This window comes from Polistes fuscatus, unplaced genomic scaffold (genome assembly GCF_010416935.1).
Source record: "Polistes fuscatus isolate 324 unplaced genomic scaffold, CU_Pfus_HIC Scaffold17, whole genome shotgun sequence".
Taxonomy (NCBI): Eukaryota; Metazoa; Arthropoda; class Insecta; order Hymenoptera; family Vespidae; genus Polistes; species Polistes fuscatus.
Genome location: NW_025113075.1, coordinates 2,276,798 through 2,303,485, shown reverse-complemented (window position 1 = coordinate 2,303,485; position 26,688 = coordinate 2,276,798). Strand labels below are relative to the sequence as shown.

General features: G+C 27.7%; 7 protein-coding genes across 10 annotated transcripts; 3 read left to right on the top strand and 4 right to left on the bottom strand.

Moving 5' to 3' along the window:
- Positions 1-8,461: 8,461 nt before the first annotated feature.
- Positions 8,462-10,977, top strand: LOC122515169 (putative leucine-rich repeat-containing protein DDB_G0290503). Its single transcript, XM_043632397.1, has 5 exons — positions 8,462-9,136; positions 9,215-10,318; positions 10,390-10,503; positions 10,594-10,744; positions 10,823-10,977. Exons 1-5 carry the CDS (start codon positions 8,669-8,671, stop codon positions 10,885-10,887), a joined length of 1,902 nt encoding a protein of 633 aa, XP_043488332.1. The 5' UTR covers positions 8,462-8,668; the 3' UTR covers positions 10,888-10,977.
- A 132-nt stretch (positions 10,978-11,109) lies between these two features.
- LOC122515201 lies at positions 11,110-12,772 on the top strand. Of its 2 annotated transcripts, none has more exons than XM_043632441.1 (4): positions 11,110-11,369; positions 11,608-11,829; positions 11,915-12,191; positions 12,272-12,772. In XM_043632441.1, exons 2-4 carry the CDS (start codon positions 11,678-11,680, stop codon positions 12,755-12,757), a joined length of 915 nt encoding a protein of 304 aa, XP_043488376.1. In that variant the 5' UTR covers positions 11,110-11,369; positions 11,608-11,677; the 3' UTR covers positions 12,758-12,772. The 2 variants fall into 2 exon arrangements, with proteins under 2 accessions (XP_043488376.1, XP_043488377.1); XM_043632442.1 differs by having other exon boundaries at positions 11,110-11,426.
- A 63-nt stretch (positions 12,773-12,835) lies between these two features.
- Positions 12,836-13,922, bottom strand: LOC122515200 (histone RNA hairpin-binding protein). The gene is made up of 2 exons (XM_043632440.1): positions 13,157-13,922; positions 12,836-13,026 (listed from the first exon to the last, which is right to left on the bottom strand). Exons 1-2 carry the CDS (start codon positions 13,681-13,683, stop codon positions 12,879-12,881), a joined length of 675 nt encoding a protein of 224 aa, XP_043488375.1. The 5' UTR covers positions 13,684-13,922; the 3' UTR covers positions 12,836-12,878.
- A 284-nt stretch (positions 13,923-14,206) lies between these two features.
- Positions 14,207-15,753, bottom strand: LOC122515124 (phosphoglycerate mutase 2). The gene is made up of 3 exons (XM_043632335.1): positions 15,559-15,753; positions 14,770-15,267; positions 14,207-14,694 (listed from the first exon to the last, which is right to left on the bottom strand). The coding sequence occupies exons 1-3, from the start codon at positions 15,656-15,658 to the stop codon at positions 14,528-14,530; spliced, it is 765 nt and encodes a 254-aa protein (XP_043488270.1). The 5' UTR covers positions 15,659-15,753; the 3' UTR covers positions 14,207-14,527.
- Positions 15,754-15,897: 144 nt separating this feature from the next.
- On the top strand, positions 15,898-17,284 carry LOC122515123 (probable palmitoyltransferase ZDHHC24). The gene has a single exon (XM_043632334.1). The coding sequence runs from the start codon at positions 16,416-16,418 to the stop codon at positions 17,271-17,273; it is 858 nt and encodes a 285-aa protein (XP_043488269.1). The 5' UTR covers positions 15,898-16,415; the 3' UTR covers positions 17,274-17,284.
- A 1,513-nt stretch (positions 17,285-18,797) lies between these two features.
- Positions 18,798-21,022, bottom strand: LOC122515342 (sulfhydryl oxidase 2-like). The gene is made up of 3 exons (XM_043632659.1): positions 20,623-21,022; positions 20,265-20,517; positions 18,798-20,196 (listed from the first exon to the last, which is right to left on the bottom strand). Exons 1-3 carry the CDS (start codon positions 20,900-20,902, stop codon positions 18,798-18,800), a joined length of 1,932 nt encoding a protein of 643 aa, XP_043488594.1. The 5' UTR covers positions 20,903-21,022.
- A 950-nt stretch (positions 21,023-21,972) lies between these two features.
- Positions 21,973-26,373, bottom strand: LOC122515154 (transformer-2 protein homolog beta). Of its 3 annotated transcripts, none has more exons than XM_043632379.1 (5): positions 26,231-26,373; positions 25,131-25,637; positions 24,670-24,884; positions 24,450-24,547; positions 21,973-23,288 (listed from the first exon to the last, which is right to left on the bottom strand). In XM_043632379.1, exons 1-5 carry the CDS (start codon positions 26,243-26,245, stop codon positions 23,278-23,280), a joined length of 846 nt encoding a protein of 281 aa, XP_043488314.1. In that variant the 5' UTR covers positions 26,246-26,373; the 3' UTR covers positions 21,973-23,277. The 3 variants fall into 3 exon arrangements, with proteins under 3 accessions (XP_043488314.1, XP_043488313.1, XP_043488312.1); XM_043632378.1 differs by having other exon boundaries at positions 21,973-22,557; XM_043632377.1 differs by lacking the exon at positions 21,973-23,288 and adding an exon at positions 23,346-23,475.
- Positions 26,374-26,688: the final 315 nt, after the last annotated feature.

Here is a 26,688-nt window from a genome sequence, read left to right as displayed (position 1 = left end):
TGAGACGTTGTCCTCTATGAAAGTACTTTTATTAAATGTTGTTTATAAGACCTTCCAAACGATGAGCATGTGTATAAAGGGTGTCATACATCTAATACATAATCTTTAAGATTAAAACGTTATGATTTTCGTATTTTTATCTATTTTGAGTAATTATTTTAATGCTCCTGCGCAGTGAGGACTTCGAGGGTAAAATTCTGCTGTAACATAAAGAGAGTGCATTAGTGCATTAAAATAATTGTTAATTAATACGTAATGTACACGTATATGTAAATGAAAAAAGAAAGTACATTTCTCTAAACAATTATTCAACCAATCTATTCAAACAATTAATAAACAATATACTAATGGAAAATGTGAATTATTAAAGTTTACCATTATGATAGAAGAAAGCTGAGGTGTTTGCTCGTTTAAATATCAAAAAATATTTCCTGGATTCACTTTAAAATATTGTAAGTTCTTCTCTTATGTATGTACTTGATACATAAAACAATGAGAAATCCTAACTGATGCTGTGGAATTCCAAGTCTTCAAATACTTACAAATCTGCAAATCGTAAGATTATATTAGTAAAGTATCAAGCAAACTGAAAGAGTCTCTATATGTATTTGTATGACATTTGTATAAGATGTCACTCACTCTCTTTTTCTCCTTCTTATACTTTTTATAACAATCTTCTTTATGTTATAAAAGAAAAGACATAAACTTATCACAACTGACATCAATATAAAAAAGTAAACACAATTAGACTGACAATGAGTATGTGTATTCATGCTGTATTCTACCAATGTTTGGAAACCTAAAAAAAGGTATAAAATAACTTAGCATTGGTATAATATAAAGAAAATTAAATATATAAGTGTTTATTATACGTGTAACACTTTCCTTGTTAATATTTAAAAAAAATGCATAGAATAAAGATGATATACACTAAAAACTTTGTCACATTGCAAAGAAAAACACAATGATATAGAAAAGAAACAACGATGCAGATATTTTTAAAACAATTGACATCACATTGCACATAAAAACAAAGTCGTATAGATAAGAAACCACGTTATAGAAATATTTAAAACAAATGACATAAAGCAATATAGCCATCCTTAACGAATTAAAATAAATTGAAACAAAACAATTGACATCTCTCTTGCCAACGGTGAAAGTATAAATTCCCAAACTCTGTTTTGATATGGAAAAACTCTTGTTATTTTAATTCTTGAAGGATGGCTACAATGCTGTATGTCAATTGTTTTTAAAATATCTGCAACGAGGTTTCTTTTCTATACGACTGCGTTTTTCTGTGCGGTTTTTAGTGTATATTGTCTTTATTTTACTCGTTATTTTTTAATATTACCAAGGAACGTATACACTTAATAGAAAAATAAATTAGATAACAATAATTATTAATTGGATTAATAATTAAATAATTATAATAATTCATAAAATTGATATTTAATTATTGTAATAAATAAATTATGTATGTTTTTCTGTTCTGTGTGATAAGGATTATAGTGCATATTGTCTTTATTCTTTTCGTTTTTTTTTAAATATTAACAAGATACGTGTACCTTAAATAGAAAAATAGAATAAATTTTTTATTTATTTAATAAATAAATTATCATATCAAGCTTGACTAGAGTGGTCATGAAGAAAGGCGAGTTACGTACGTGTGCGTAAAATACATTTCTATATGGTAATTGGGAATTTCTGATTGGTCATCTTTTTCTTTTGCAATAATTATCAGCCAATCAGGGCTCTTTGCTGATCATTCCTCTTTCTTTTCGCGGCATCGGTGCTGGAGATCGGACGGATGCTACGTCGTCCCGTTAATCTCAGGTAATTAAAAAATATTTTCTAACGTAAATAATCTTCCTATATACTAATAGATTCTTCTAGCAAATGACTTCCAAATGATATAATCGAAAGATTACGATAATGTCGAGGATAAAGAATATTTGCGTAGAAAAAAATTCCATGTACATTGGTATGCATTTTTCTACGCAATGATATATATATCTTGTTTTACGGCATCATTTCTATGGATATCGACTTATAATGTTCAATTTTGATTGTTTGGATTAATAAAGTATATATTTCGACAATTTTTATGTTCCTATATCCTATTTTTAACTATTCGATATTTTTCTATGATAGATGGAAAAAACGAAAAATTCTGAAGCAGCCATGATGTCGTCTCAGATGTCGCTTCGTTTCTTCACAGCGGCGACCACCATTTTGTATACCTGTCATCTCGTTTAACTCAGGTAATTGAAAAGTATTTTACACCTTTCTATTATATATCAAACGATAGCTACACACAAGATTTTCATACGTGAGTGTTTTCAAAACGAAATATTAAAAAGTTCGTAAGAAATCTGTGAGAATATACATCGATATATCTCGATATCCCGCCAAATCTCACCAATGTTACTTAACAATATTTCTTCTAATTTTCAGCTTTTTTCATAGTATCGATAATTACTACCATCTCTAATAATGCTCTAATTAATTATTTTTCATAATTATGTATTCAAAGATCGTATTTCGTATTAAATTCGATTCCTGTCACATACACACAGACAGGCATATATGCATAAGTATAGGTAGCTCGTACACATACACTCATATATTTGATTTTCTTTATGTTATACTAATGTAATCTTTTTTTTCCTTTTTTAGGTACCGAGCATTAGGAGAGTCCAGCAGGAATACATATACTCAGTCTAACAATTGTGTTTACTCTTTTTTATCTTCATATTCATCGAGGTGAGCGTTATTCTTTTTTTTAAACCATACAGAAATGTATACAAAGAGTGAGAACGAAAGTGAGAGAGAGAGAGAGAGAGAGAGAGAGAGAGAAAATAAGAAAACAAAATATTCTATCTACGGGCAATAACGAATGTGTACGTATATTCCAGGAATTTCTCGAAGTGAGAACAGAAGAAACGAAGACAGTCGAAAACAAAACGAAGACAGCCGAACGTTCGACATGAAGGACGCGGTTACGTGATCATTCCTGATCAGTCCTTCAACGAGCTAAGATCTAACGAACGTGACGTATTAAACTATTATATATATATATAACGTTATCAATTTTTATTAACAATTTTTACTAATATTACATACTTTATATGTAATTTTATACAAGTAGTGAGATAAAGGCAATCAATATTGCTTGAATTTGTATATAAAAATACAAAGCAAGCATTATCAAAAGAATTAAAGCGTACTTTGGTACATTTCTCAAATCTTTTAATTATTTACTTTTAATTATGTCAATTTTAATAGATTATTACATTTTCTTTTTATATTTAACATTGATTGTTTATGATAAAATATCTTTTAATGTGTATGGCCTTCAGAAATGATTGACAGGATATTTTGTTCTATAATCTTTTTAGTATGTTTCAGCTTTTTCAGAGCTTTTCTTTAATTTTATTTTATTCATCGTCATCATAAGGGTAGGATACCCATCCTGCAGTCATCAATGAAGACTAAAAGTAAGTATATTTTTCTATCAAAAATTTCTATATTAATTTCAATGGTTTTTTATTACGACGATGACATTAATTGTTCTTTTTCTTTTTCTGTTTCAGAACATCATTGCAATCGAGCGCGTAAGCAATGAGGTACTCGTGTGTTGCATCGTAAAAATAAAATACAAAAGAATCGGAAAGTAAAGTCAGTGTTGATCGTCGCATGTTAAAGTTTCGTTTGCTCGGTTAAGAAACTCCGTAAGTTTCTTTTATTCGGTTTAAACGTGTGCTCATCGTCATCCTAAGGGTAGGATACTCATCGTGCATTCATCAATGAAGAATAAACGTAAGTCAATTTTTATTTTAAACACTTTCTCAATAATTATAATAATTTTTTTACTTACAACAATGATATTTATAATTTTGTTTTTATTTCTGTTTCAGATCATCATGGGAATATATCAGTGTTGGAAGTGTTTGTGAATTGTGTTTGTGAAGTGTTGCAAGTGTTCGTGCATTGCTATCGTGCGCGAAGCAATATACGGGAGTGTTGTATCGTTAAATATAATTAAAATCACGGATTAGAAGCACGTTCGTTCGTTTTCATTTCAATTTCGTCGCGTTCGCGAACTATTTTTGAAATTTATATATTAAATTAACTGCGACCAAGGCAGTAATTGCATTAGAGTTTGTTCGAGTAAAGTTGTATTTTTATCTTTAAACAGTCGCACAGACTGTTCGCGTATTAGAATCAGTGCATCAATGAAGATTTTTCTACTTGCATTGACTGTGTGCAAAGCAGTCTTTGAATTAGTTGTGTAGAATCAGTGATCGGGCGTAAAACAAATTAAAATCAAACGCGAATTAGAATCAGTGTTGTTCGCCGTATAATAAAATTTCGGTTTCGCGATAAGAAACTCATCTATAGTTTCTTATTTTCGTTTATACCGCGTTTTTAGATTCACGCGAGGTGCATCGCCATGGTGCAATTGAATTTCATCCCATTGGAATGCATTGTAAGTATCTATTTTTATTTACATTTTATTCGATTTTATTTTATATGATTTTGGATTATATTGCAAATAACTTATCATTTTGTTCTATTTTATTTTACAGATATGACGACTGACTTTCTACCTTATCAAAGATGTGGGATGGATTCTTCGATGGATCTTCGATGGATCTTCGATGGATCTTCGATGGATCTTCGGTGGATCTTCGATGGATCTTCGATACTCGCATTTTACAATACTTGCTGCGAAGTAGGAGTGATTTGGAGCCATCGTAGAACTTCTTATGCCGTGAGTTAAAATTTAAAGTCCCTCCGGTGCTCAATCATGTCGAGGATGAAAGGTCCTAATCGGCACGAGTTACTGGTTGTAATTATTTAAATAAATTAGTGACGAGCACATGAGTAATTCCTTTCTAGGAGTTACTCATGAAAATTATATATTGTATTGTATATTGTATTGTATATTTTATATTAGTTCAGGATAGGTTTTCTTGTCTCACCGGTTAAATTCATTGAAATTAATAATGCAATTAATTAATGTACTTTCTTTTTTATTACGTGTTTTGTTCGTGGTTAGTAGTGGTGAAATCGAGCATTTATTTACTCGTTTTTGTCCAGAAAAGCATGTAATAAATGTCTTACATGCATTGCTTCGTACTTAGTTTATCTAATCGCGATTAATTTTAATATATCAATACCTCGATATTATAAATAAATGAGCAAGAAGACAAACTCATTCGCGACGGATAGATTCTAGCAGTTAAGTGGTGGCTCAAAGCCCAGTTCTTTTATTAGAACAGCCAACTTAATGAAAGGAGTCGTCCGAGGTTGTTTATATATATTTATTTTTCTCTTTTAAAATTCTTAAATATTAAAAAATTAAATTTAACAATTCTTGCATAATCAAAAAGTCAAATCCAAATAACTTGTAGAGTCTTAGCCCGCTTAGATGAAATAAAATATTTTGATATATGTTAAAATAAAATGTTTTTATGTGTTCATATATATGTGTTAATCATGTTTTTTAGATCAGGATTTTCAGCTTCTAATATACTAATCTCCCGTTTCTCCCCCCTATACTTTCTGCGTTCTCATCTATATGTGTGCCCAGGTGCTACTCGTATGGGTGAGAAACGGTTAGTATAGGTTTAGTTTTAAGTTTTTCCCTTATTGGCGGCTGTCATTGTGCTAGTGATTGCACGATGTACTTTACACATGTGTGTGCGTATTAGGTAGAGTGTACTGTACATCGTTTCGTGATATTTTTTAATTAATACATCATTTAATACTGAGAACACTACTTCTACATATCACGTGTGATATGAAAAATGCGAGTGTTTCTATATTTTTATATTTATATTAAATTTTTCTGCTTTTTTTTGTAATAAAATCGTTTTGAATAGTAGAGTTACCGCATTTATTTGTGGAAACTATGATATACTCGTATATAACTAGTATGCAATATATACTAGTGTATACTTGTATTTTTGCATTAGTCATTTTAGCAATAATCATTAGCCTTGACAGACGATTACAGCATTGGTACGTACTCCCATAAGTTTAGAAAACACGCGTTTGAACTAGGGTGTCGGAGGTGCCCCGGGGCATGCTCTCTAGTTTAGGCTTTTGCACCCTGGTGGTATGTGAGAGAATCGTGGAGTGGGTGGGTGGGTATGTACGTATGTTTGCTCTTTTTAGATATTGCCAATGTACAGGCAGGTAGCATACTTAGGTGTGAATGTTTATTTAATTTATAAGTAGGTAGAGACCGGAGAAGTCGCGCGATTGTAATTTTCACTTAGGAGTGAACAAATTTCTTCTCCGGATATTATACAAAGTTTCAGCAACTTTTAGATTCATTTATCATTTAAATATTACTTTTATTTTTTCCATATATTGCTGATGCTCTGTACCGCGATATATAAATCAGTATCGAACGATTCAAAAGTCTTTGCATTTTCTTAAAAGTTAATTTTTTTTCGAAAAAGTGAAGATAGCTGAATACGTTGGATACTTACTTAATATTAAGTATATTAACGCTTTGCTCTTTAATAATTCCTACTGAATACTTCATTTGTTATATATACATAGTAAATACAAAGTAGAGTAATGATAAAAGTAGTCGAGTAAAAAAGTAAGACCATATGATGTATGTACAAAGTTCCTGCTTTTGTTTGATATTATTTTATTTTTTTAATGCAAAGTGTTAATAATAGGTTCATCGATTAGATCAAATATCTGTTGAGGCATTCGAGTAAATGTAACTGTACGATTTGTATTGTAAAATGCGCTTAGAAAAAGCCTCACAGCAGCGTTTAGGGCATGAAGAAAGAAGAGGCATTATGCCGAAGAGGCCCCCACTTAAATGTGGCTGAAGAGGGCAACTACTATTGAGGCCATTGAGTTATTTTCAAAAGTTCAACAGCAAGTTCGAACTTTTCGAAAATAGCTCTTTAGTCATTTTTTATATTTTATTGTATAATTTTGTTGCTCGTCATTAATTTGTAGTTGTAATTGGAGATGATGGACCATTCCATCTCCTTGAGACACCAAATTTGTGTCTAAATCGTCAAAAGGATGCATATGTGTATAGTTAGAGTCAAAAGTATTAAAATTTTCTTATTATATAATTGAGAAACTTAATCAACGTTAGTTAAATATTACAATAATTTCTATTTTCTTATTTTGTCTTTACAATTGTTCACTGTGATCAAATTTTATTAAATTTGCAATGATTATTTTTTTGTATATAATGCAGTTTAAAAATATTTCATAATAATTATTAGATTTTATTTGATTAATAACTTAATATTTGAGCTTTTTCTATTTCCTAATTATTATATTTTATAATGTAAATTCATATATTTAAATTTTATTTTATTGCCATGTTAAATAAATATCTCTGATAAAAATAAATAGAAAATTAAATTAAAAAGTGCATCTAAGAATTGGACGATTTATATGTTAGGCTATTGTGCATTGATTGTATGATTAATATAGTTTTCTTTTTGTTACAGGTGATCATCATTGGTTTTAACATCAACTCTTTTTCTTTTTTTTTGTATTGCTATTTAAAATATATAAATATATGCATTTCTGAAGGCCCACATATAAATACAAAATATTATATAAATATTTCAAATTTTATAAAAATTATAATTGAATATTTGTAAAATGTACAAAAAAGTTTTAAGGTGTTCATTAATAAAAATATTTGTTATTTTATTATGTTTTTTTATACGTCGATACGAGATACATCGTTGACCAGCTTATCTGTATTTCAAAAGGAATATCAAATGGTTAATATTAAAAGGTGAGCTATCAACTATAATATAATGTTTAAATAATTATTCTATATTTATTAAAATATTAATTATACGCAACTACACTTACACTCAACACTGTCAAAATGAATATATAACAATGTGAAAATTATTAATTATTCAAACTTGTTTGAAAGAAGAAAGCTGAAATGTTTCTTCTATTCTAGATGTACGAACGAGAGTGAAATTCACTTTTTTAAATCATTCAAAATTGCTTTTTACTTTTCTTAATTAAATAAAATATTATCTCGTCATTTAATTGTATGAATCGATTGAAGTAAATAACGAATTTACATAGTTCATTCACCACATTTTTGTTCATAATATTTCCCCATTATAAAAATGTTACGCTTCTGTTAAAACACGTGCGTTTGTTTACCAACTAATTTGATTTTTTGAATAGATAATACAAGCTCTTGTGCACTTTAAACTTGATTATAATATCAAGTAATGTCTTATAAATACGTATTATTTATTTTTTAATGATTCAAAAAACTTTAAAGTTATAAATTGATTTAATTAGCAATTTAAATAATCAAATGATAAGTAAAAAAAGGACAGAAAATGAACCTAAATGTTTCTAATTCCCTTCTTGTACACTACGTGTCGCTAATGGTTTCTTTTCAAATATTAGGTTATTTTAACTAAAATATTTGATTCATTCATGTGATTTTAATTAACTCCGAAAACAATTAATATAATCGCATAAATTTAAGTTTATTGAGTGATTTTTGTACACCAAAGAAGCATTATTTTTTCAATTACATGTGATCGGTATTTTTTGGTGATATATTTAATTTTTCTGCATTTATCAATTTATTTCATTTTTCATTCAATATTAAGTACAGTTTTATATCATGGATTGGAACAAAATAATTAAATGGGAATTTATTAAAAATAATGTAAAGGATAGAATGATAGAATCATCACTAATTCATAGATTTAGTAAGTCTAAAAAGTATACAGAAAGTACCAAGTTATTAAATAAGTGGGTGCAAAATCATAAAAAATTTAGTTATTTTAAATATATCAACATGAAACGATCAATTAAAAAAAGTATATGGAAAGATGTAATAATTAAGGATTATGATAGCTACGGGGAAGAGGATTATTTGATCGCACACACACAAAATCTATATAAAAGTAAGATAAAAAATAACCGGGCTAAGATATCTAATAATAAAGATAGTTTTACTTCTACTCCAATAAGGACCATACAAAAGGAAAAAGAAATTTCATTCACTGATTCAGACTCATCAGAAACAAGCATAGAGAATACAATCTTAGAATCAAGTATTTTTCAGGATAAGGATGACATAGTAGTAGTGAGTATTCGTTGCAATTTAAGTCGACTTGAATTAATTTCACTGAATTTCAATTATTTTTCTAAAAAATTATCATAGAATACCAAATCATTTTCAGATATAAATAATGCTGATACAGTTTCTGTAGTTGAGATAAAACAATCAGTAAGTTCACCTGAACAATACTTCATTCCAACTAAAAAAACACAATTTATAGATAACGAAGAGAAGAGATTTGTAAATACTACTGATAGTAGTTCTGCAATTGCAAAGAAAAGAAAAACATCAAAAAAAGCATCCCTCAGTCATAAGCGTAATAATTCATTCATGAATGGTGAAAGAACTAGTGAAGAAATATTAGATCTAATTTCTGACGAAGAAGAAATAACAGCGTGTCATTCCAATACATCGCATAATAATATTAACTCATTTGCTCTAGAAGCACAAAGATCACCGGTTATAATTTCGTCTACTGAAATTTCCAATAACAGATATAAAGTAATTAATAAGAAAGAATGTTACCGTTACTTATGGAATGAATATAATGATGTTAGCGTTGAAGAAAAAGAAAAAGAACTAGAAGAAAATGTAATATTTGTCGAAAATACAAGTAGCAGCAGTATTTTACCACTATCTGATAAACGTGTAAATCAAAATAAAAATTTAAATTTAGTTATGGAAAGTTCTTCAAGCGAGGATGAAGTGCAAAAACACGAAGAAAATTTAAGTAAAGAAATTTCGCCTAATTATTCAAACTGTACAGCTACCAAAAAAATAACATTCAATAAAAATTTATTTTCGACCGTAAAAAGTTCTTTAAGTAAGGATAAAATAATAGAACTTAAAGAAAATGTAAATAAAAAAAGTTTACCTAACAATTCAACCTGTATAGCTGACAAAACAAATACAATAGGTAGTAAAAATTTCGATTTAACTATGGAAAGTACTTTGAGTGAGGATGAATTGTTAAAAGGGCAAAATTTAAACGAAAAAATTAATAATTCAAATAGTGTAGCTTCTAAAAAAACAATACAAAGTAAATTAAAATTAAAGAGATCATCAAACGCAGATCATAAAAACGATCAAAGTATTTCTAATATACAAAGTAAAAATAATAGTATAAATCATAATGACAGTATTAATCATCGCAATGATTCCAAAAATTGTGAGCAAATACAAAGATTTGATGGGATACCCTGCAATGTAAGATTAATAATTTACAAAGATTTACATAGATAGTTAACAGTATAAAGTTGATTAACTTTTTTTTTCAGCTGCAAGACTTGATCAATAAACAAAACTTAGTTCACGACTCAACTAAATCAACTTTTACGCTTGAGGATCTCTCTCAAGACAATGAAATATTTCTTTTAAATATTCCAAGTACAGTATGTATTATATTAACGTACATCAATCAAAATTATTTATCAATAATTAGATTTTTGTAATAAAAAATGTAACTTCTAATTTTAATATAGATAAAACTAACAGATTTAAAAGGCCAACAATTGATTTTAAAAAACGAAAAATTAAAACTTGGGGGAAACCAATATAGAATTTCGTATAAAGATGTACCATCTCAATCCTGTGTTTTCGCTACTCATAAAAATAATAAATCATATAAATTAGGTATGTAATACTTTTTCAGATGTACAATGCATTACACATATTGAAACATAATGTGATCATTTTAATAATATTTTTCAGTTAACATTAAACCTACCAGCTCGATCTTAGTGAGAGAAAAATTATCTCCATCATCGTTTATATAAAAAAAATAGAAAGACTTTTAATATTATATATATTAAATAATGTATGAATCCTTTTTCATCAACTGTATTTATTAAAATATTGTAATTGCATTGAATATGTTTTTTTATTTTAGTATTAGAAATAAAATAAGATTTAATCAATGATATAATAATATAATAATAATGATTAATATAATATTTTATAGAACATATATATATATAAATAAATATATAGCTGTTTTATCTCTTTACGATAGTAATATATTTTTAAAAAGTAATTATTCTGTTGATTATATATATAAGATTATGCTTGCTCGTAGAAAGATTGATACATGCAATTATGTAGAAATTCTTTTACTTTTGAGGTTGATCGTTTGTTTATGTTTCATATACACATCGCTTAAAAATGTGTGTGTGCAATAAGTAAGCTGTATAGAGTTCATTTATTAAATAATAATAGCTCCTTGTTCGTGCCAAAAATATCCCAACATACGATCGTAACGGTAAAATTACTTTATTTTATTTGACCGTAAAGAGTTATCACAGTATTGTACAGAAAGGTTATGTATCTCATACGTAGTTGTGTGCGCAAAGTTCGGTTTTAAGAAAAAGTTTAAATAATATTCTAAAACTAATATATATATTAATTAATTAATTATTTATTTGATACTATACAAGAAAAAAAATTTCAAGTAAATATAATTATTTTCATAATAATTTATTTTATATATATTTTTACAGTTTTGACATTTGTATAAGGAATATAATGATAATTGTACATATTTATTAAATAATTTAAAGAGAAATAGAAATGGGAGAAACGATAAAAGAAAACTGTAATACATTGACAATGATACCTTCGATAAAAGATTTTTTAAAAGTTTCATCTAATTGGATGATCGATAGAAACAAAAATTATGTAGATACTATTACCACAATGCCATTATCGCTGGCCCCAGAGAGGTATAAATATATTTTTGAAAAGAAAAGAAAAAGCACATATTATTTGTATATATATTTATTAAATTATACTAAAATCTCGTTATAGTATAGATTTAGATGATATCATTTCCTTGGATACATGTATTTATTTACGCTCCGAGGAACAAGTGACAGAACCATGTACATTGGACATAAAAATAACAAATAATCACAAAATATCACGCATCATTGTTCTATCCGAAGCATATGTTTTAGAATTTTTTAAACAGTATGGAGAATATGCAACTACAATATTCGCAGAATTTGTAGATGAGTTTAAAGGAAGTAGTATATATTTAGCCGAAGTGAATTTTGAACATCCTACCATCGAAGCCAGTATTAAAGTAATACATGATTTTATTTCATAAGAATATTTATTTTCTTATTAAATTGTACTTTATTCTTCTTCATTTTTATCTTTCAGTTTACGAAAATAAAAAATACAGAACCTGTATTATGGATATTCGGTATAAAGCTTGTATTAACAGAATCTACTAAAGAAAATGAATCAGAAATACTTGATTACACGATAACTAATTTTTTAAATAACTTAAATGGTTCCGTACAACAGAAAGCAGCTATAGCTAATATTATGTTAGAATCTGTTAAACAAGATAAGAATACTATTAGTGATGAAATCTTACCGCTAAGAAACCTTATGACTATTATTTCCAACAATTCAAAAGTACAAAATAATCATCAAAATAAAATTGAAGAGACTAAAAAGGCAGATCTTAATTCCAAAGATGATTGTAAAAATATAGAAATCACAGATAACATTGAAACTTATATTAATAATAAGTTCCATGAAATGGAAGAAAGAACCATGCGTAGATTAAACGAAATAGAAAATAACATTAATCAAAAGTTAAACGTTATACTTGAAAAACTTGAAGTTAAATTAAAATAACGATATTTACGAAGAGAGTATTGTATATAATTTTATAATTTATAATATAATACCTTTTTTAATTATAATTCAATACCTTATTTCTATTGTATTCATATAAAAAAAAGACCAACTTAATTAATTAACATTGTTCAGTATTTTCGTTTTCTTTTGGAGGATCCCAATTATGAAGTTGTTTTCTCCATAGTTTAATCATTCCATCCCATCCTCTTCTGCTATATTTATTGTATTTTGGGGGAGTTCTTGGATGATCTTTTGTACGTTGTTCCCTAAATTAAAACAATACCAAATATTATATTCATCAAGAAAATACTAATATAATAAAATAATATAATAAAACGATTATCTATATAAAAATCATTGGTCTTTAAAAATTAATTTAGTTGATTGAATTATTACTTAGGAATCATTTTAATGTATCGATCATATCCAATAGTATTTTTCCCATAATCTATATCCTTTTGTCTGCGTGCAAGTACTGCAGGATCATTTTCATATTCTACATTTTTTTTATCGTCTTCTGAATACGATTTTGTACCATTGTTTGTAGAACTTGACTCATCGCTGTGTCTAAGACATGAGATTTTGGGATCTCGTGTCTCCAATCTATCTCTTTGCCTTTTTTGTATTTTTGGTTGAGCCGACCCAACTTCTTGTTCGCTAGATTTTTCTTTATTTTCATCCTTGGGACATTGTTCATTATTTTCATCCTTTTGTTTGGTTTGTTGAGTAGCATTAATTTTTAATTTTTTTATTTGACTTACAGGTTCGTTTGTACTATTAGTTTTATTTGTTGATTTGTCATCTATTTTGATTAATTCTTTCGATTGTTTAGTTGTCTTTACATTAGTGTTCATACATAGTATTTCGTTAAGAAGATCATCTTCTTCGACTGTCAACCTTAATTCTTCATTATCCGAACTCATTGTTTGTTAAATTGTTTATATTAATGTTTTGAAAAAGAAGGTATATATTTTAATTTGTAATGATTGCACCACTAATCACATGAAAGAAAGCGTTCTTATTGTAGAAAACATTCGTTGCATTTAATGCATTAACCTATATTAGATAAAGAAATTCGTAAGAATCCAATGAAATATAACCTATATAGAAAGACGAAATTGAACAATTCTTGAAGTACTAACAACAAGCTCTGCATACACTGTCAGTCACGACCTCTTTTCCTTCAAGTTAATTATTTTAAATTGAAAAGTTACTTCTCATACCTTTTAATAATTTTTTTTTAACAGTTATTAAATATTTGCAAAGATATTTTCATTCTAATTTATAATTTCTAACTAATTTTTAAAGAACGGATGTAAATAAATATAGTCTTGTCTCATATTTATTTATATAACATTTAATTTTCATAAAATAGATACAGTAAATAAATAGTGTTTATTATTATGTCATAAATAATTGTTTTTTAAATAATAAAAGAATAGAATATTCTCTAAGAGACAATTATGTATTTGCTTGTCAAAAAACATTGTCAAAATTATACATTGGATGTTAAATTATTATAATACTTTTAAATATGTGTACATAAATGCATATTATGTACATAGTTAACAAAAAATATATTTGCAGTGACTGTTGGGTATAAATAGCATCAATAACTGGGCATTTTTAATGTTCTTATTTCAAATTTTCTTCGTTTCTTTATCTAGTTATATTTTCCTAAACCAATATTTGAAATAATTTGCGATCTTAGATTTTGTACAATATTTAACTAAACATTGATATTAGAGAACGATTATCTTTAACATTTTATTTTGCTTTTCCTTGTGCAGCGACAGCAGCCATAGCTGCTTTGACAGTTTCTTCATCGCCCAAAAATTTCATAGAGACAACTGGTTTGAAATTTTCATCCAGCTCATATACAAAAGGAATACCAGTTGGTAGATTTAATCCCATAATTTGGTCGTTTGACATTTCTGTAAAATGAAATATTATTGTTTCATTGTACATTCTATCTTGGTAATAATTTATACCATAATGAATATACATACCATCAAGATGCTTGACTATTCCTCGCAAGCTGTTTCCATGTGCAGCAATAATGATTTTTTTTCCTTCTTTCAATTGTGGAATGATAACATTATTCCAATAAGGCAGAGTTCTTTCTATGGTTAATTTTAAGGATTCAAATTTAGGAAATTCCTCAGGCTTAGGTTCGGCAGCATATCTAGCATCCTTAGTTATCGTCTCATAATATTTATGATCAGATTCCATTGGAGGTGGTGGTACATCAAAAGACCTTCTCCAAATTTGTACTTGTTCCTCTCCATATTTAGCTGCTGTTTCTGCTTTGTTCATACCGGTGAGACCACCATAATGACGCTCATTCAATCGCCATGTTTTAAAAATAGGAATATCTTCTTGATTTATTTCTTTCAAAATAGATTTCAAAGTTTCTTGAGCTCTCGTCAAGACAGATGTATGAGCAACATCAAAAGTAAGACCTGCTTCTTTAACGGCTTTTCCAGCTGACAGAGCTTCCGTTTTACCTGTTGAATATTCATTATATAAGATTGCAAACAAATAGACATAACATATAAATGAATAGATAAATAGATGAATGACTATAACAGTTTGTTTTATCTTAAAAATTTGAAAAAACGATATTTTATGTAATAAATTCAATAGGCTCGTATTTTAAGACATATATTTTGTAGTAAATTTATAAGAATTAAAAAGAAAATAATAAAAAATTGAAAATGCTAGGACATTTTTAAAGATCTCATGACCTTTTGTCCTTGCAAAGATTTTCTATATCAGCATCATTTAGAATCTCTTACCTTTGTCAGATAAATTAGCATCGTACCATCCGCAAAATAGATTTAATTTATTCCATTCGCTCTCGCCATGGCGAACCATAACAATCTTATACTTAGACATATTTTTAATTAATAAATTCGAAGAGTATGAAAATTGACACGATCAAATTTAGAACCCTTCTATGAGGCGCTATTCTCAATAGGCTTGCTTTTAACTATCAATATCTATACTTTCTTTGCTGTCCGTACTTTAATCCCCACCATTTAATTTTGCTTGGAATAATCATAGACAATATAAGAATTTAGATAAACTTTCAACGATTTTAGTTCTCTGTCTGCAACACCAAGTGGCACTAATAGTTCTTTTATCAATTCAACGCGCATCTTAGTTTATTAGATACTTTTTTGTATAACAAATCACGTGCCTTCTGCCATAATTTCTAAATTGTATCAAATTATACAAAATTTAAATGAATCTAATGCATTGTATTATAAATAGGAACTAAATAATATATGTTCCTTATCTTTTTCATGAACATTTTAATGAACGAGAGAAGAAATCTTTGATAAAGCTATGAACAACATTAAGAATAAATATTGGAAGCTTTTTCCTCTTTTAATTGGAAAAACAAGTTTTTTCCTCTTTTAATTGGATATTAAGAATTATTAATAATTTTTACAAGAATACGATTTAAGAAGAAAGGACAAAAAACTTGTAAAAATATATATTTCAACATGTAAGTTTGATATATTTATCCATGTGGAAAAGAAAAATAATATTAATGTCAACGTAATGTTAATTAACTTTATTATGTGAATCTATTGGAAAATAGTGTGTGTATGTGTGGATATAAAACTGTACAGTAATAATTATCAAAATGATCATTCGCAAAATGATTTGGCCTCGCACATTTAGTGACTTTGCTTCTATGGTATTTATATTAACAATTGTACCATTGATTTATTGGTTTGAACTATGGATAGTGTTACCCGCATTGTATGAATACAATACAATACCATATTTTTGCCACTTTATTTTGGGTAATTTTATAATGTTGAACATCGTGGGTAACTTTACGTATACAGTATTGTGTGACACTAGTATTAATAGGACTATTGTACCAGTAAGCACTGCAAACTCTAAGGATGGATGGAGATTATGCGCAACTTGTGAAATACTTGCTCCTCCTCGCTCTTGGCACTGTTCAACATGTAAAACTTGTATTCTGAAGCGTGATCATCATTGTATTTTTACTGGCTGTTGTGTCGGTTACTTCAATCATAGATATTTTATTATGTTTCTTTTATATTTATTCATTGCTACCGTTTATGCCTTTTGTTACAATAACTTTTTTATCTGGTCTAGAATTCATTTCGAGTTTCCAATGTCCATTATAAAAATAATATTTCCATTGGCAATATTTGTATTCGGATTTGATGGTTCTATCGAACAATTCTATTTGTTACTTTATATTGTATCAGTTATAGGAATGTTATTTACAGGCATCTTATGCATTTACCATTTTCAATTAGTTCTTAACGGATGCGTTGCAGATGAAAGTAATAAAAATAGACGTACTTATGATCTAGGTTGGCGACAGAATATAAAGGAAGTTCTTGGCGAACGATGGTATTTAACATGGTTGGTTCCATATATAAAATCACAATTACCGCACGACGGTATTACGTGGGATACAAAAAGTGAATGGAAAATTAATAATGCAAAAAGTAAATGAATTGATATACATTTGTTTATCTGAAATGCAATTGAACTTTTCTAATTTGAACAATTTTAAAATACAAGTGATTTCTTTAAATTTAAGCTTTACATTTAAGCTTTAAATTTAAGATATACAAAATATATACGTTTTCTTTAATTTTTATTTCATTTAAAAATTCTTTTTAATGTAAATTTTCTCAATAATTATGATATTACAAGATCTACAAGTTCAACTGTATTTTATAAATATTTTTTAACATGTTCTTATATCATTCAGTCATACCTAAAATTATATATACATACTTATATATATTGTACAATGAAATTTCTTAATGTTGACTGATAATTTATATTAAGATTATATAAGATATATATATATAGTATATTTTGCAAGATACTGGAATATGTTTTAAAGAAGTAAAATGTATTTCCTATTTTGCATATTACTACAAATAAAAATTTATTAAACTGCTATTTCAAGTATTGTTTAAAGTATACTCTTTTAAAATATGAATAGATAAATAATGTCCATATAGAACTTATTATACTGTACATTGTATCAATAACCAATAGTGTGTATTATTTTTTATAAATCTTATATATAAATAACTGAAAATTTTGTGACATTTTACTGTATAAATACATATACATACACATACAGAGTGTCTGAGATTCTTCAGGCCAAACGATGTCAGCATATTCTATGCACATCTTATATTGTTTTTTAATAAAAAAAAAATGTTATATTTTTTTTACTTTTGTGCATAAAATACGCTAATACCGCTTGGCTGAAAAAAACCTTAGACATCCTGTGTAAAATTTATATAAAGTGATTATTTTTATTTGTTATATTTAATCAAATAAGAATATCAAATCTCAATACAAGTTGATCCTAATGATTGAATCAAATTTCATTAATATATATCCCTTATTGATTGTATATTTAGAAGACTTTGGAAATATATGTATGTATGTATATATATATATTTATATATTTATATATTCATGTATAAAGTTTTGTTTGCATGTATATTTTAGATATATTTATTATATTTATGTTATTTTTTGGAAAATTTAATTTCAGCTGTAAAATAGTATTTACAATTCACAATCATTCGACAAACGTTCATTTTCATTAAAATTGTTGTAACATTGAAGTTTTTGCATTAAATTTGATACTAACGGAAGAGTACTTAACATAATAATCAAACATTTACTCAAAAATCATGTTAAAAATAATATCACAATGTACAATTGGAAGTCTCATAATGTGCATAATTTAAAACTTTTAGAAGAATAATTTGATAATATAAATACATGTGACTTGTACAATTTTGTTAAATAATTCTTGCAGGGATAGTACAAGAATTAAATCTGTTTAGTCGATAATATAAAAATTCAGATAAATATAAAAAGATTATTAGATTATTAAACAATATGAATAATATGTACAGTCGAACACACAGACGTTTAGTGTATATACACAATATTTTTAAAAAATGTACGTATATAATATACGATATACACAGATTGCATAAATTTATACTTTACCGAGTAAATTTATGTACGTTTTTTTCCTGTAACTTCTTTTTACAGCAAATTTAATGCAAACAAGTGTGAGTATAGTAGCGGATGTGACGTATAATATAACGCAAATGCTTATATCAAATATATTAAAATCCCAAACCAACTTTTTAAAACTTAAATACTTGTTAGTGACTAATTGTCCTTGTCTTAGTTTCGATTCATTATTTTTAACGTTATTTTGTTTTTCACTAGATCCATAATAATTTATTCCCGCATAACTATACTTTCTCTTAAGATAATATAAAACCTGGTCCGTTCTCCAAGTTCCATTCGAGTATCTGCACTCGGAACATTGTTCTTTTAATGGATATTGTACTTTTTTATGTTCTGGATCTTCCGTTTCATCTCCTGCCAATCTTGCATTAACTTCATTGTGTGCTTTCCATAACCATAATATATTATCGTCTCCATTCTGTACTTCATATATTTTGTTCCTCGATGCCATTTCTACAAAGTGTCTCGCACAAGCAGTGCAACCAAAGAAATTGGTTATATATCTGTACATAGCTCGTAATACTTCAATCGGATTGTAATGACGTTTGTCTTTATTTTCCATTCCAAAATTAACAGTTAGCATGTGAAACATTGTCCATAATCCACAAGGATATCCTCTATATATTTTTTTACTTCCTTTACATCCAATCCATTGTTGCGGACCCGAATATACTGGTGACATTCTTTTCTCTGTTGATCTGACCAATTCAAGAAATTCTTCGCCGTATATTTTATCCTTTTTATTTATTGCATCACGAATTTCATCGAGAAAAACACTACTGTATCTCATTGGAAAATATTTGGCTAAAACATTCAGGTATATTTTTAATGCCTCGAACTTTTCTCCTTCTATAATTTTATTCATTGGTATTTCGTCATAAATTGAATATCGCAGTGCACTTTCCAAATCTAGTTGGTATAAATGATCTTCAAATATGTCCGAGTTATATTGTTGCTCTTGATGGGAATTTGATTTAGTATTATTTATTGTATCTGGTTTTGCAGTTAGGGAGACAACATTGCGATTAACAATAATTTGTTCATCTATATCTATTCCCTTTGAACGCATATAATTTCCAATAATTTGTTTAACACCTTCTCTTGTTGGTGTTCTAATATTTAAGTGCTTTTGCGGTTCTTCTTGGCTCAATACACTTATACTTGGAAATTTTGTGATTTGACTTGTTACACATAACAATTCATTGTCGGATGTAACCCTACGTATTTGTAGGCTTGTAATATTATGCATATCTAATATGACTTCAGTTCCCAAATGAGAGTCTGTTTTCTCAAAAAACAGAAAGAAATATTTTACAGTTTTAGGTACTATTTTCCATATGTCTTTTATCTCTGCATTCCTACAAACAAATTGAATAAATCATAAAAATATTAAATGAAACAATACAATAATTAAATTGATTTCTACCTGTAAGGTGTAATATTAGGCCACGTTAAACCACGTCCCTCTTCTTGTTCTTTTTCAAGTCTCTTAATCAAATTGTATCTAACACCCTCAATATTATCACCTTTTTCGACTACTATACCCATGAAAGAAGAATGCGCATTAACAGGAAAATATTTAAGCGTTGGATAATGCATTATTTCATATTCGCGACAAATAGGATTGTTGTCTTCTACGGCGCAATCTATTGCTGCAATTACTACGATATCTCTCCAAGCTGAAAAATATATTCAATGAATAGAACAAATTGTTTCTTATGTTGTGCGAATAAAATACAAAGCAATCAATTGGAATAATAAACGTTAGGAAAATAAATACTTACAATAAACATCGTTTGCAAAAGCCTTCCACGTGGGTGCAAAACGATAACAAAATCCACACCAACTATTATAAAATTCAACTAACCATCCTTTAGAATCTCCATAGACACTTGTTTTAAAATTAGTGTCATTTAATACTACTACATTATCACTGGCATTATATAAACCTTGAGCAGGATAATTTTGATATTGATCCTCTTGTACTGCAACTACTGATGTATTTTGACATAGTATTACAATATACAATAAGATTATTTGTATTATGAAATCGTGTCGTTGCATGTTTGTATTTACACCGATTCTTAACCTAAAGAATCTTTAAATGTATTGAAGTGGTGGTACACTGATTTGTGACAGTGATACCAATAATAAAGTAACTGCTTCTAGATATTTCTTATCTTTATATATAAATATTCCAATATCTTTTATTATGTATTAAAAAACAACTTAATTTGTGTTACATAAAATATATATATATACGTTTATATTTTTAAAAAGGAAAAGAAAAAGTTAAAAGCTTTTTAAAGTATATTTTATTTTAATAAATATAAGTGTAATGTACATTATATCATGTGAAATGAATGTTTATTTTCTTAATTTTATAGATAAAGTCTTTACAATTGATAATATTTATCAATGCAAAGAATAATTATATTTATATGTGTGTATTGAAAATTATAGAGATAATAATATATAATCAATGAGTAAATTTTTAGAATTATTTCTTCTTATAAAATTTTCGTATTGCTACAAAAATAATTTTTCTTATAAACGGAATTTTACAAGAAGTTTATAAACATAAATTAAAAAAAAAATAATGTTATTATTATATTAATTATTTTTTGTGATTAATATCAATTAATGGTTTTAAGTAACAGAAAATCAAACCTCGTTATTATACTTGAAATATTTTGTTTTGTTTATCATTCACTCGTTAAAAATTTAAAAATAAAATGAATATAGTAGTCTCTTCTATCAAATATATCAGCAAGTATAAAGACAACAAATTTAAATACAATATGCGCATATTCTAAAGTAAGCTTATAGTTTCTAATTGTTTACTCGAACAAATCTCCTGATTATAATTTTTTGATTATAAATATTAATCATGTTGTAATGATAATTTCCAGAAAGTTATGTGTTAATATTTCCAATTATTAAATCATTATAGTCATGGCAACAATAATATTAAAAAAAAAAAAAAAAAAAAAAAACAAACAGCAAAGCATAGATTTATAAATATAAATATATGTACCCATATATATTTATATTTATATTTATATATATATAAATATAAACATAAATATAAATATATATATGCATGTGTGTGTGTGTATAAAAATTCATATGTATTAATAGTCTAAATTAAAATTTAATGTTATTATCTGCATATAAAATCAAAAAATTGTCCTTTGTGGAGATGGAGGTTTTAGGATGGTGGAGGGATGGGATGGAAAGGGAAGGTAGAAATATTTTATTTATTTGCAGGAGAATCTAATAGCAGCGAATATTATTTGTATTGTATGTAAACCAAACCAATTGAGAAAGAATATGATCGGTATAAACCTTGGAGCACCTTTTACGCTCTTCCCTACTTAGAAAAGATTTTTCGATGCTTCCTTAAGATTTTTCTGAAACGTTCAGCCAGTTTCACCCCCAACAACTGATATTTGTCCAGGTCGGGGGCCAACGATTCTGACTCTTGATGCTTGTGCTTTATAGTACTTGTTGATCTTCTAGGCTTGAGACTTCTCAGCCGGAAGTGAATGCGATTCGGATCATATTCTTTGTCACATGCGCGAAAAACCTTCATATCTTGAAATAGCGAGCAAGACATACATCTTCAGAAATCTTGTCTTCAATTTTTCAAAACTTTCATTTTTTCAGAGTGAAACTTCAAACTTCCCTCTATCATCCAATACCTCTTGATTCAAAACCTTATAAACAAACAAACAGGTTAGAGACCTTACTTCTATTTTCAGGTTTAATTTTGTTTTGTATTTTTTTGCGTTTTATTTTATCATTTTTCGTTTTTTTCTTTTTTTTTTTTGCGATTGATTCTTTTCGTAAATGGATAGGAATACCAGAGATTTTCCGATTTCTACCACGTTTAGTAGTTAGAAGAGAGTAGGTATCTATAGTATCCAATGGCTGGAATACAACTTTAAGCAAATTAATTAAATAAATGAAATTCATAACTCAATTATATTCCAACCTTCACATGATAATTAATAGTACGATTAACTTAAAACCTTATATTTTCGTATAAGATAAAACATTACCGATAACTTCCGATTTCAATATCGATATTCGATATAGACAAAATGTTATTGGGAAAAAAAAAAAAAAAAAAAAAAAAAAAAAAAAAAGAAAAAGAAAATTAACTATTGTGTCCATTCCAACCTTACTGTTTTCATGCAAAGAATATGCTAGACTCCTTTGCATATTGAAAAATGTTATCTCATTAATTGATATTGTATAATATTAACGTAAAGGTTATACATTAAACGCGTATAATGCAGAAATAGGTAAGGTAAGAACAACAGCAGAAAGAATGTGTAGAATTTTTTGACCCGGTGTATTGAAATTTGGGGTCAAAGGGTCAAGTCACACAAATGGCTCCCAAACACCTGGCCTCTCGCATCTCACTCGGTCACTTAATATCGACCTGAAATTCATTAAGCAACAAAAACCATGATTGTTCGACCCAGGGTACAGGGTGCACTTAGTTACTACCGTACGATTTATTCGACGCATTTCTTGATGCTTCTGCCATCGATTCTTGATAATTTACGTAGATTCTTATTTCATCTTATACTTTGGACTGAATATAAGCGGTCTACGGAAATATGAATCTGTGAAAGAAATATACACTGTTTTTTGTCGTTCAAAAGTATTCTTTCTTTTCACTATTCCTTTTTTTTCTTTTCTTTTTCTTCCTTCCTTTCTCTTTTATATATATATATATATGTATATATATCTCTTTAAAAAATGTACGATTAATATATCTTATACCTGGTACTTGTTAACCACACAGCACAGTTATTTTATTCTTACACTTTTATTATAGAAAAAATGAAAATCAATTTGTGCACACAATAATTATTATTATCATCGTTATTATTATTATTATTACTATTATTATTATTACTAAGTTAAAATTAATATAATAAAATAAAATAGGAGAATTTTAAACCATTAAAGATATATAATTTGTAAGACATATAAAAGAAGGATCTTTGTCGTTTGCTTCATTGAGTCTTGTGATAGTAATAAGATTTTTTGTTCTCATAATAATGACAATATCTTTTGATCTCCCTGATACATTATGTATTTATTTATTAATTATCTTATATAGCTTTGACATGACAATTTCAATGAATCTGTCATTATATTGGTTTATTTCTAAATATATATATATATATATATAAATATATATATATATATATTATATATATTATATATTTATATATATGATAGAGTATATGAAATGTTTTGAAGATGCATATGTGTAAGGGTTTATGATAAACTGACCGTATCATACAATATCAAATCAATGAGAGTGTTGTTATTATTACTAATTATTATTTATATTATTATTAATACTACTATTATTATTATTACCATTATTATTATTATTATTATTATTATTATTATTATTACTATAATAATAATTATAAAAAGATTATGAATCCTTGTATGGGACTACTATCTGTTTTTTTTTAAAATGTATAACACATGATACGCAGCACATATTATTTCAAAGGAGACACATATCCATGTAGACTGCTTATATTATACTTCTAAGTAAAATTGAAATAAGACTTACGTGGAGAATAGGAGCGTGATCTAGACCTGTCATAACGTGATCGTCGTCGGCTGTAATATGGACTCGGAGAACGCCGGTAGCTTCCTCTGTAACTGCTCCTATGTTCAAAATAATTAAATTTAGTAAATTTATTATAATTCAGGTATTTTTATTCGTTTGTTCGATCTTTTTTTGTTTCTCTTTTATTGGAAGGGGTGTTCTAAAAAGTACATATACTGACTCTCTACGCCTGGGTCCATCCCATCCTCGGTCGGGTAGGTGCGTCGGTTTTCCCATATAAATACCGGGCGTAGGTGTGTGGGCTCTTTGTGTAATTGAATAGTCTACTCTTATCCGTCGTCCATCAATTTCCATTCCTGTGCATTGTTCTTTAGCAACCTTAGCATCCTCGGAGGATTCATAATAAACAAAGCAAAAACCTTTGGATCGTCCTGTCTGAAAATGAATATTAGTTAATTTAATAAATATTTAGTTATAGAATTTAATGTTAAACGATTTGGTAGAATTTAAAATATATTGTAACCAGAGGCCTTTAACGTTTCACATTTACTTAATAGATAAAACGTTCTAAATCTCTGGCAGTTTATTATTCCCTTCAAATAAATATAAATACAAATATAAATATATATGAATCTGTGTAAGGGGTAAAAATTGAGTTATAAAGAGTTTATACAAAAATACCTTAGCATCGATAACAATTTGTACACTTTCAACGGGTCCATGTTTGGAAAAGATGTGATGTATTTGTTGTTCTGTTGTAAATATCGAAAGTCCAAAGACACCTAAACATCGAGAAGGAGAAGGATTGTCTCTGTTACCAACATGACGTCTTCTAGTCGACATCGGACTGCGAGAATGTGATCGATAAACGTTCCTTTCACGTTCACGCGAATAACGGGAACGCGAGTAAGATCGAGATCTGCTGCGAGAATATCTGCCACCTCTGTACAGAGACCGACTGCGACTGCGACTACTTCCACGATGACCAGTACCAGTGTACTTATTACTGCGATATGACTTTCGGCTTCTTGAGAGAGAACGACTACGTGATCTAGAGTATTCTTTAACCGCTCTATGTGATTCTTTTCGTTCACGTGATTTTCGTGATCTTGAATGTGAACGAGAATCTCTGAGACCACCATCTGCTGTACGTGGCCTTCGGGGACTTGAACTTCGACTACCACTTCTCTGAAAAATTAAACCATAAAGATATCAGTTTAAAATAATGAAATATATGCATATAATATAAGAGCATGTTTTCTACAATCAGATATTAAAACATTAGGGAACAATAATAGTTTCTTCAGCATTACATCAAAGCGAGCTGAGTAGATCATCATTATATTGTTGATTTTCTATTAAATAAAAATATATTTACTAAAAGGCCATATACAAGAAAAATTAAAGATAAATAAAAATTCTTGGATAAATTTATAGTTTTGCATTAAAAAAGTAATACGATATATATACACAAAATATATATATATATATATATATATACACATTGAATGTCCTATATATTTGCTAAATAAATATTCGTAAGAATGATAATTTTTTAATAGTTAAATATTGATAACAATGTGTATATGTGTCTATATATATATATATATTGTATAGAAAACTAAATAAATTAAATAATTGTAATATTTAAAATACATGCGACGTGCGTAGAACATTACGGATCGATAATGGCTGTAGTTGCTGGCCGCATGTGTAACATATTTGTTTAATATTACAAATAAATGGAAAATAATAATCGATTATTATAGTACGTTACTTACTTCGATATCGCTCATTATCAATTTTTAGACAAAAACTATAGAAGAAAATTAAACGTAAGGAATCTAAACGAATATAGAACCGATGATATTCGTGGCGTCGATATATAGTAATGGCGCAGGATCCTGTATTTTTCGGGCGTTTCAGCGGGTAACGAACGGAAATAGTGATATTTTTAGATAGGAACTAGGAAAACACCGACATCCGTCGTTGCTAAGAAACCTAATATCATTGGATAATAAATTGGCGCCACATGTTAAGCAATATTTAAATTTTACGCGCGAATAAATTTGAACGACGATATCTTTTTTAATTATAAAATCTACCTTCATTTAAATGATAAAAAGTATACGTTCATAGATAAATAGATCGTACATTTATCCATTTTCTTTGAATCATTAAAGGGAAGGATATTAAAATAAGTGAATTGTAATATTTAAAGTTTTATTTAATCGTAACG

Bases quoted from the DNA above. Each gene is read 5' to 3' on its own strand.
- LOC122515200 (XM_043632440.1), bottom strand. From the start codon at position 13,683: ATGAGTTCGGATAATGAAGAATTAAGGTTGACAGTCGAAGAAGATGAT. The intron at 13,027-13,156 runs GTAATAATTCAA...GTTTTAATTTAG, and splicing joins TACATTAAAATGATTCCTAA to GGAACAACGTACAAAAGATC.
- LOC122515201 (XM_043632441.1), top strand. From the start codon at position 11,678: ATGGGAGAAACGATAAAAGAAAACTGTAATACATTGACAATGATACCT. The intron at 11,830-11,914 runs GTATAAATATAT...ATCTCGTTATAG, and splicing joins TTATCGCTGGCCCCAGAGAG to TATAGATTTAGATGATATCA. The intron at 12,192-12,271 runs GTAATACATGAT...TTTATCTTTCAG, and splicing joins CCATCGAAGCCAGTATTAAA to TTTACGAAAATAAAAAATAC.
- LOC122515342 (XM_043632659.1), bottom strand. From the start codon at position 20,902: ATGCAACGACACGATTTCATAATACAAATAATCTTATTGTATATTGTA. The intron at 20,518-20,622 runs GTAAGTATTTAT...TATATTTTTCAG, and splicing joins TTTTGCAAACGATGTTTATT to CTTGGAGAGATATCGTAGTA. The intron at 20,197-20,264 runs GTAGAAATCAAT...ATTTGTTTGTAG, and splicing joins CCTAATATTACACCTTACAG to GAATGCAGAGATAAAAGACA.
- LOC122515124 (XM_043632335.1), bottom strand. From the start codon at position 15,658: ATGTCTAAGTATAAGATTGTTATGGTTCGCCATGGCGAGAGCGAATGG. The intron at 15,268-15,558 runs GTAAGAGATTCT...AATATTCAACAG, and splicing joins TGCTAATTTATCTGACAAAG to GTAAAACGGAAGCTCTGTCA. The intron at 14,695-14,769 runs GTATGTATATTC...TTCATTTTACAG, and splicing joins AATAGTCAAGCATCTTGATG to AAATGTCAAACGACCAAATT.
- LOC122515154 (XM_043632377.1), bottom strand. The intron at 24,885-25,130 runs GTATTTTTGTAT...ATTCATTTTCAG, and splicing joins AAATTGTTATCGATGCTAAG to ACAGGACGATCCAAAGGTTT. The intron at 24,548-24,669 runs GTCAGTATATGT...TTTTGAACATAG, and splicing joins GATGGACCCAGGCGTAGAGA to GAGCAGTTACAGAGGAAGCT.
- LOC122515123 (XM_043632334.1), top strand. From the start codon at position 16,416: ATGATCATTCGCAAAATGATTTGGCCTCGCACATTTAGTGACTTTGCT.
- LOC122515169 (XM_043632397.1), top strand. From the start codon at position 8,669: ATGGATTGGAACAAAATAATTAAATGGGAATTTATTAAAAATAATGTA. The intron at 9,137-9,214 runs GTGAGTATTCGT...AAATTATCATAG, and splicing joins ATAAGGATGACATAGTAGTA to AATACCAAATCATTTTCAGA. The intron at 10,319-10,389 runs GTAAGATTAATA...TTTTTTTTTCAG, and splicing joins TTGATGGGATACCCTGCAAT to CTGCAAGACTTGATCAATAA.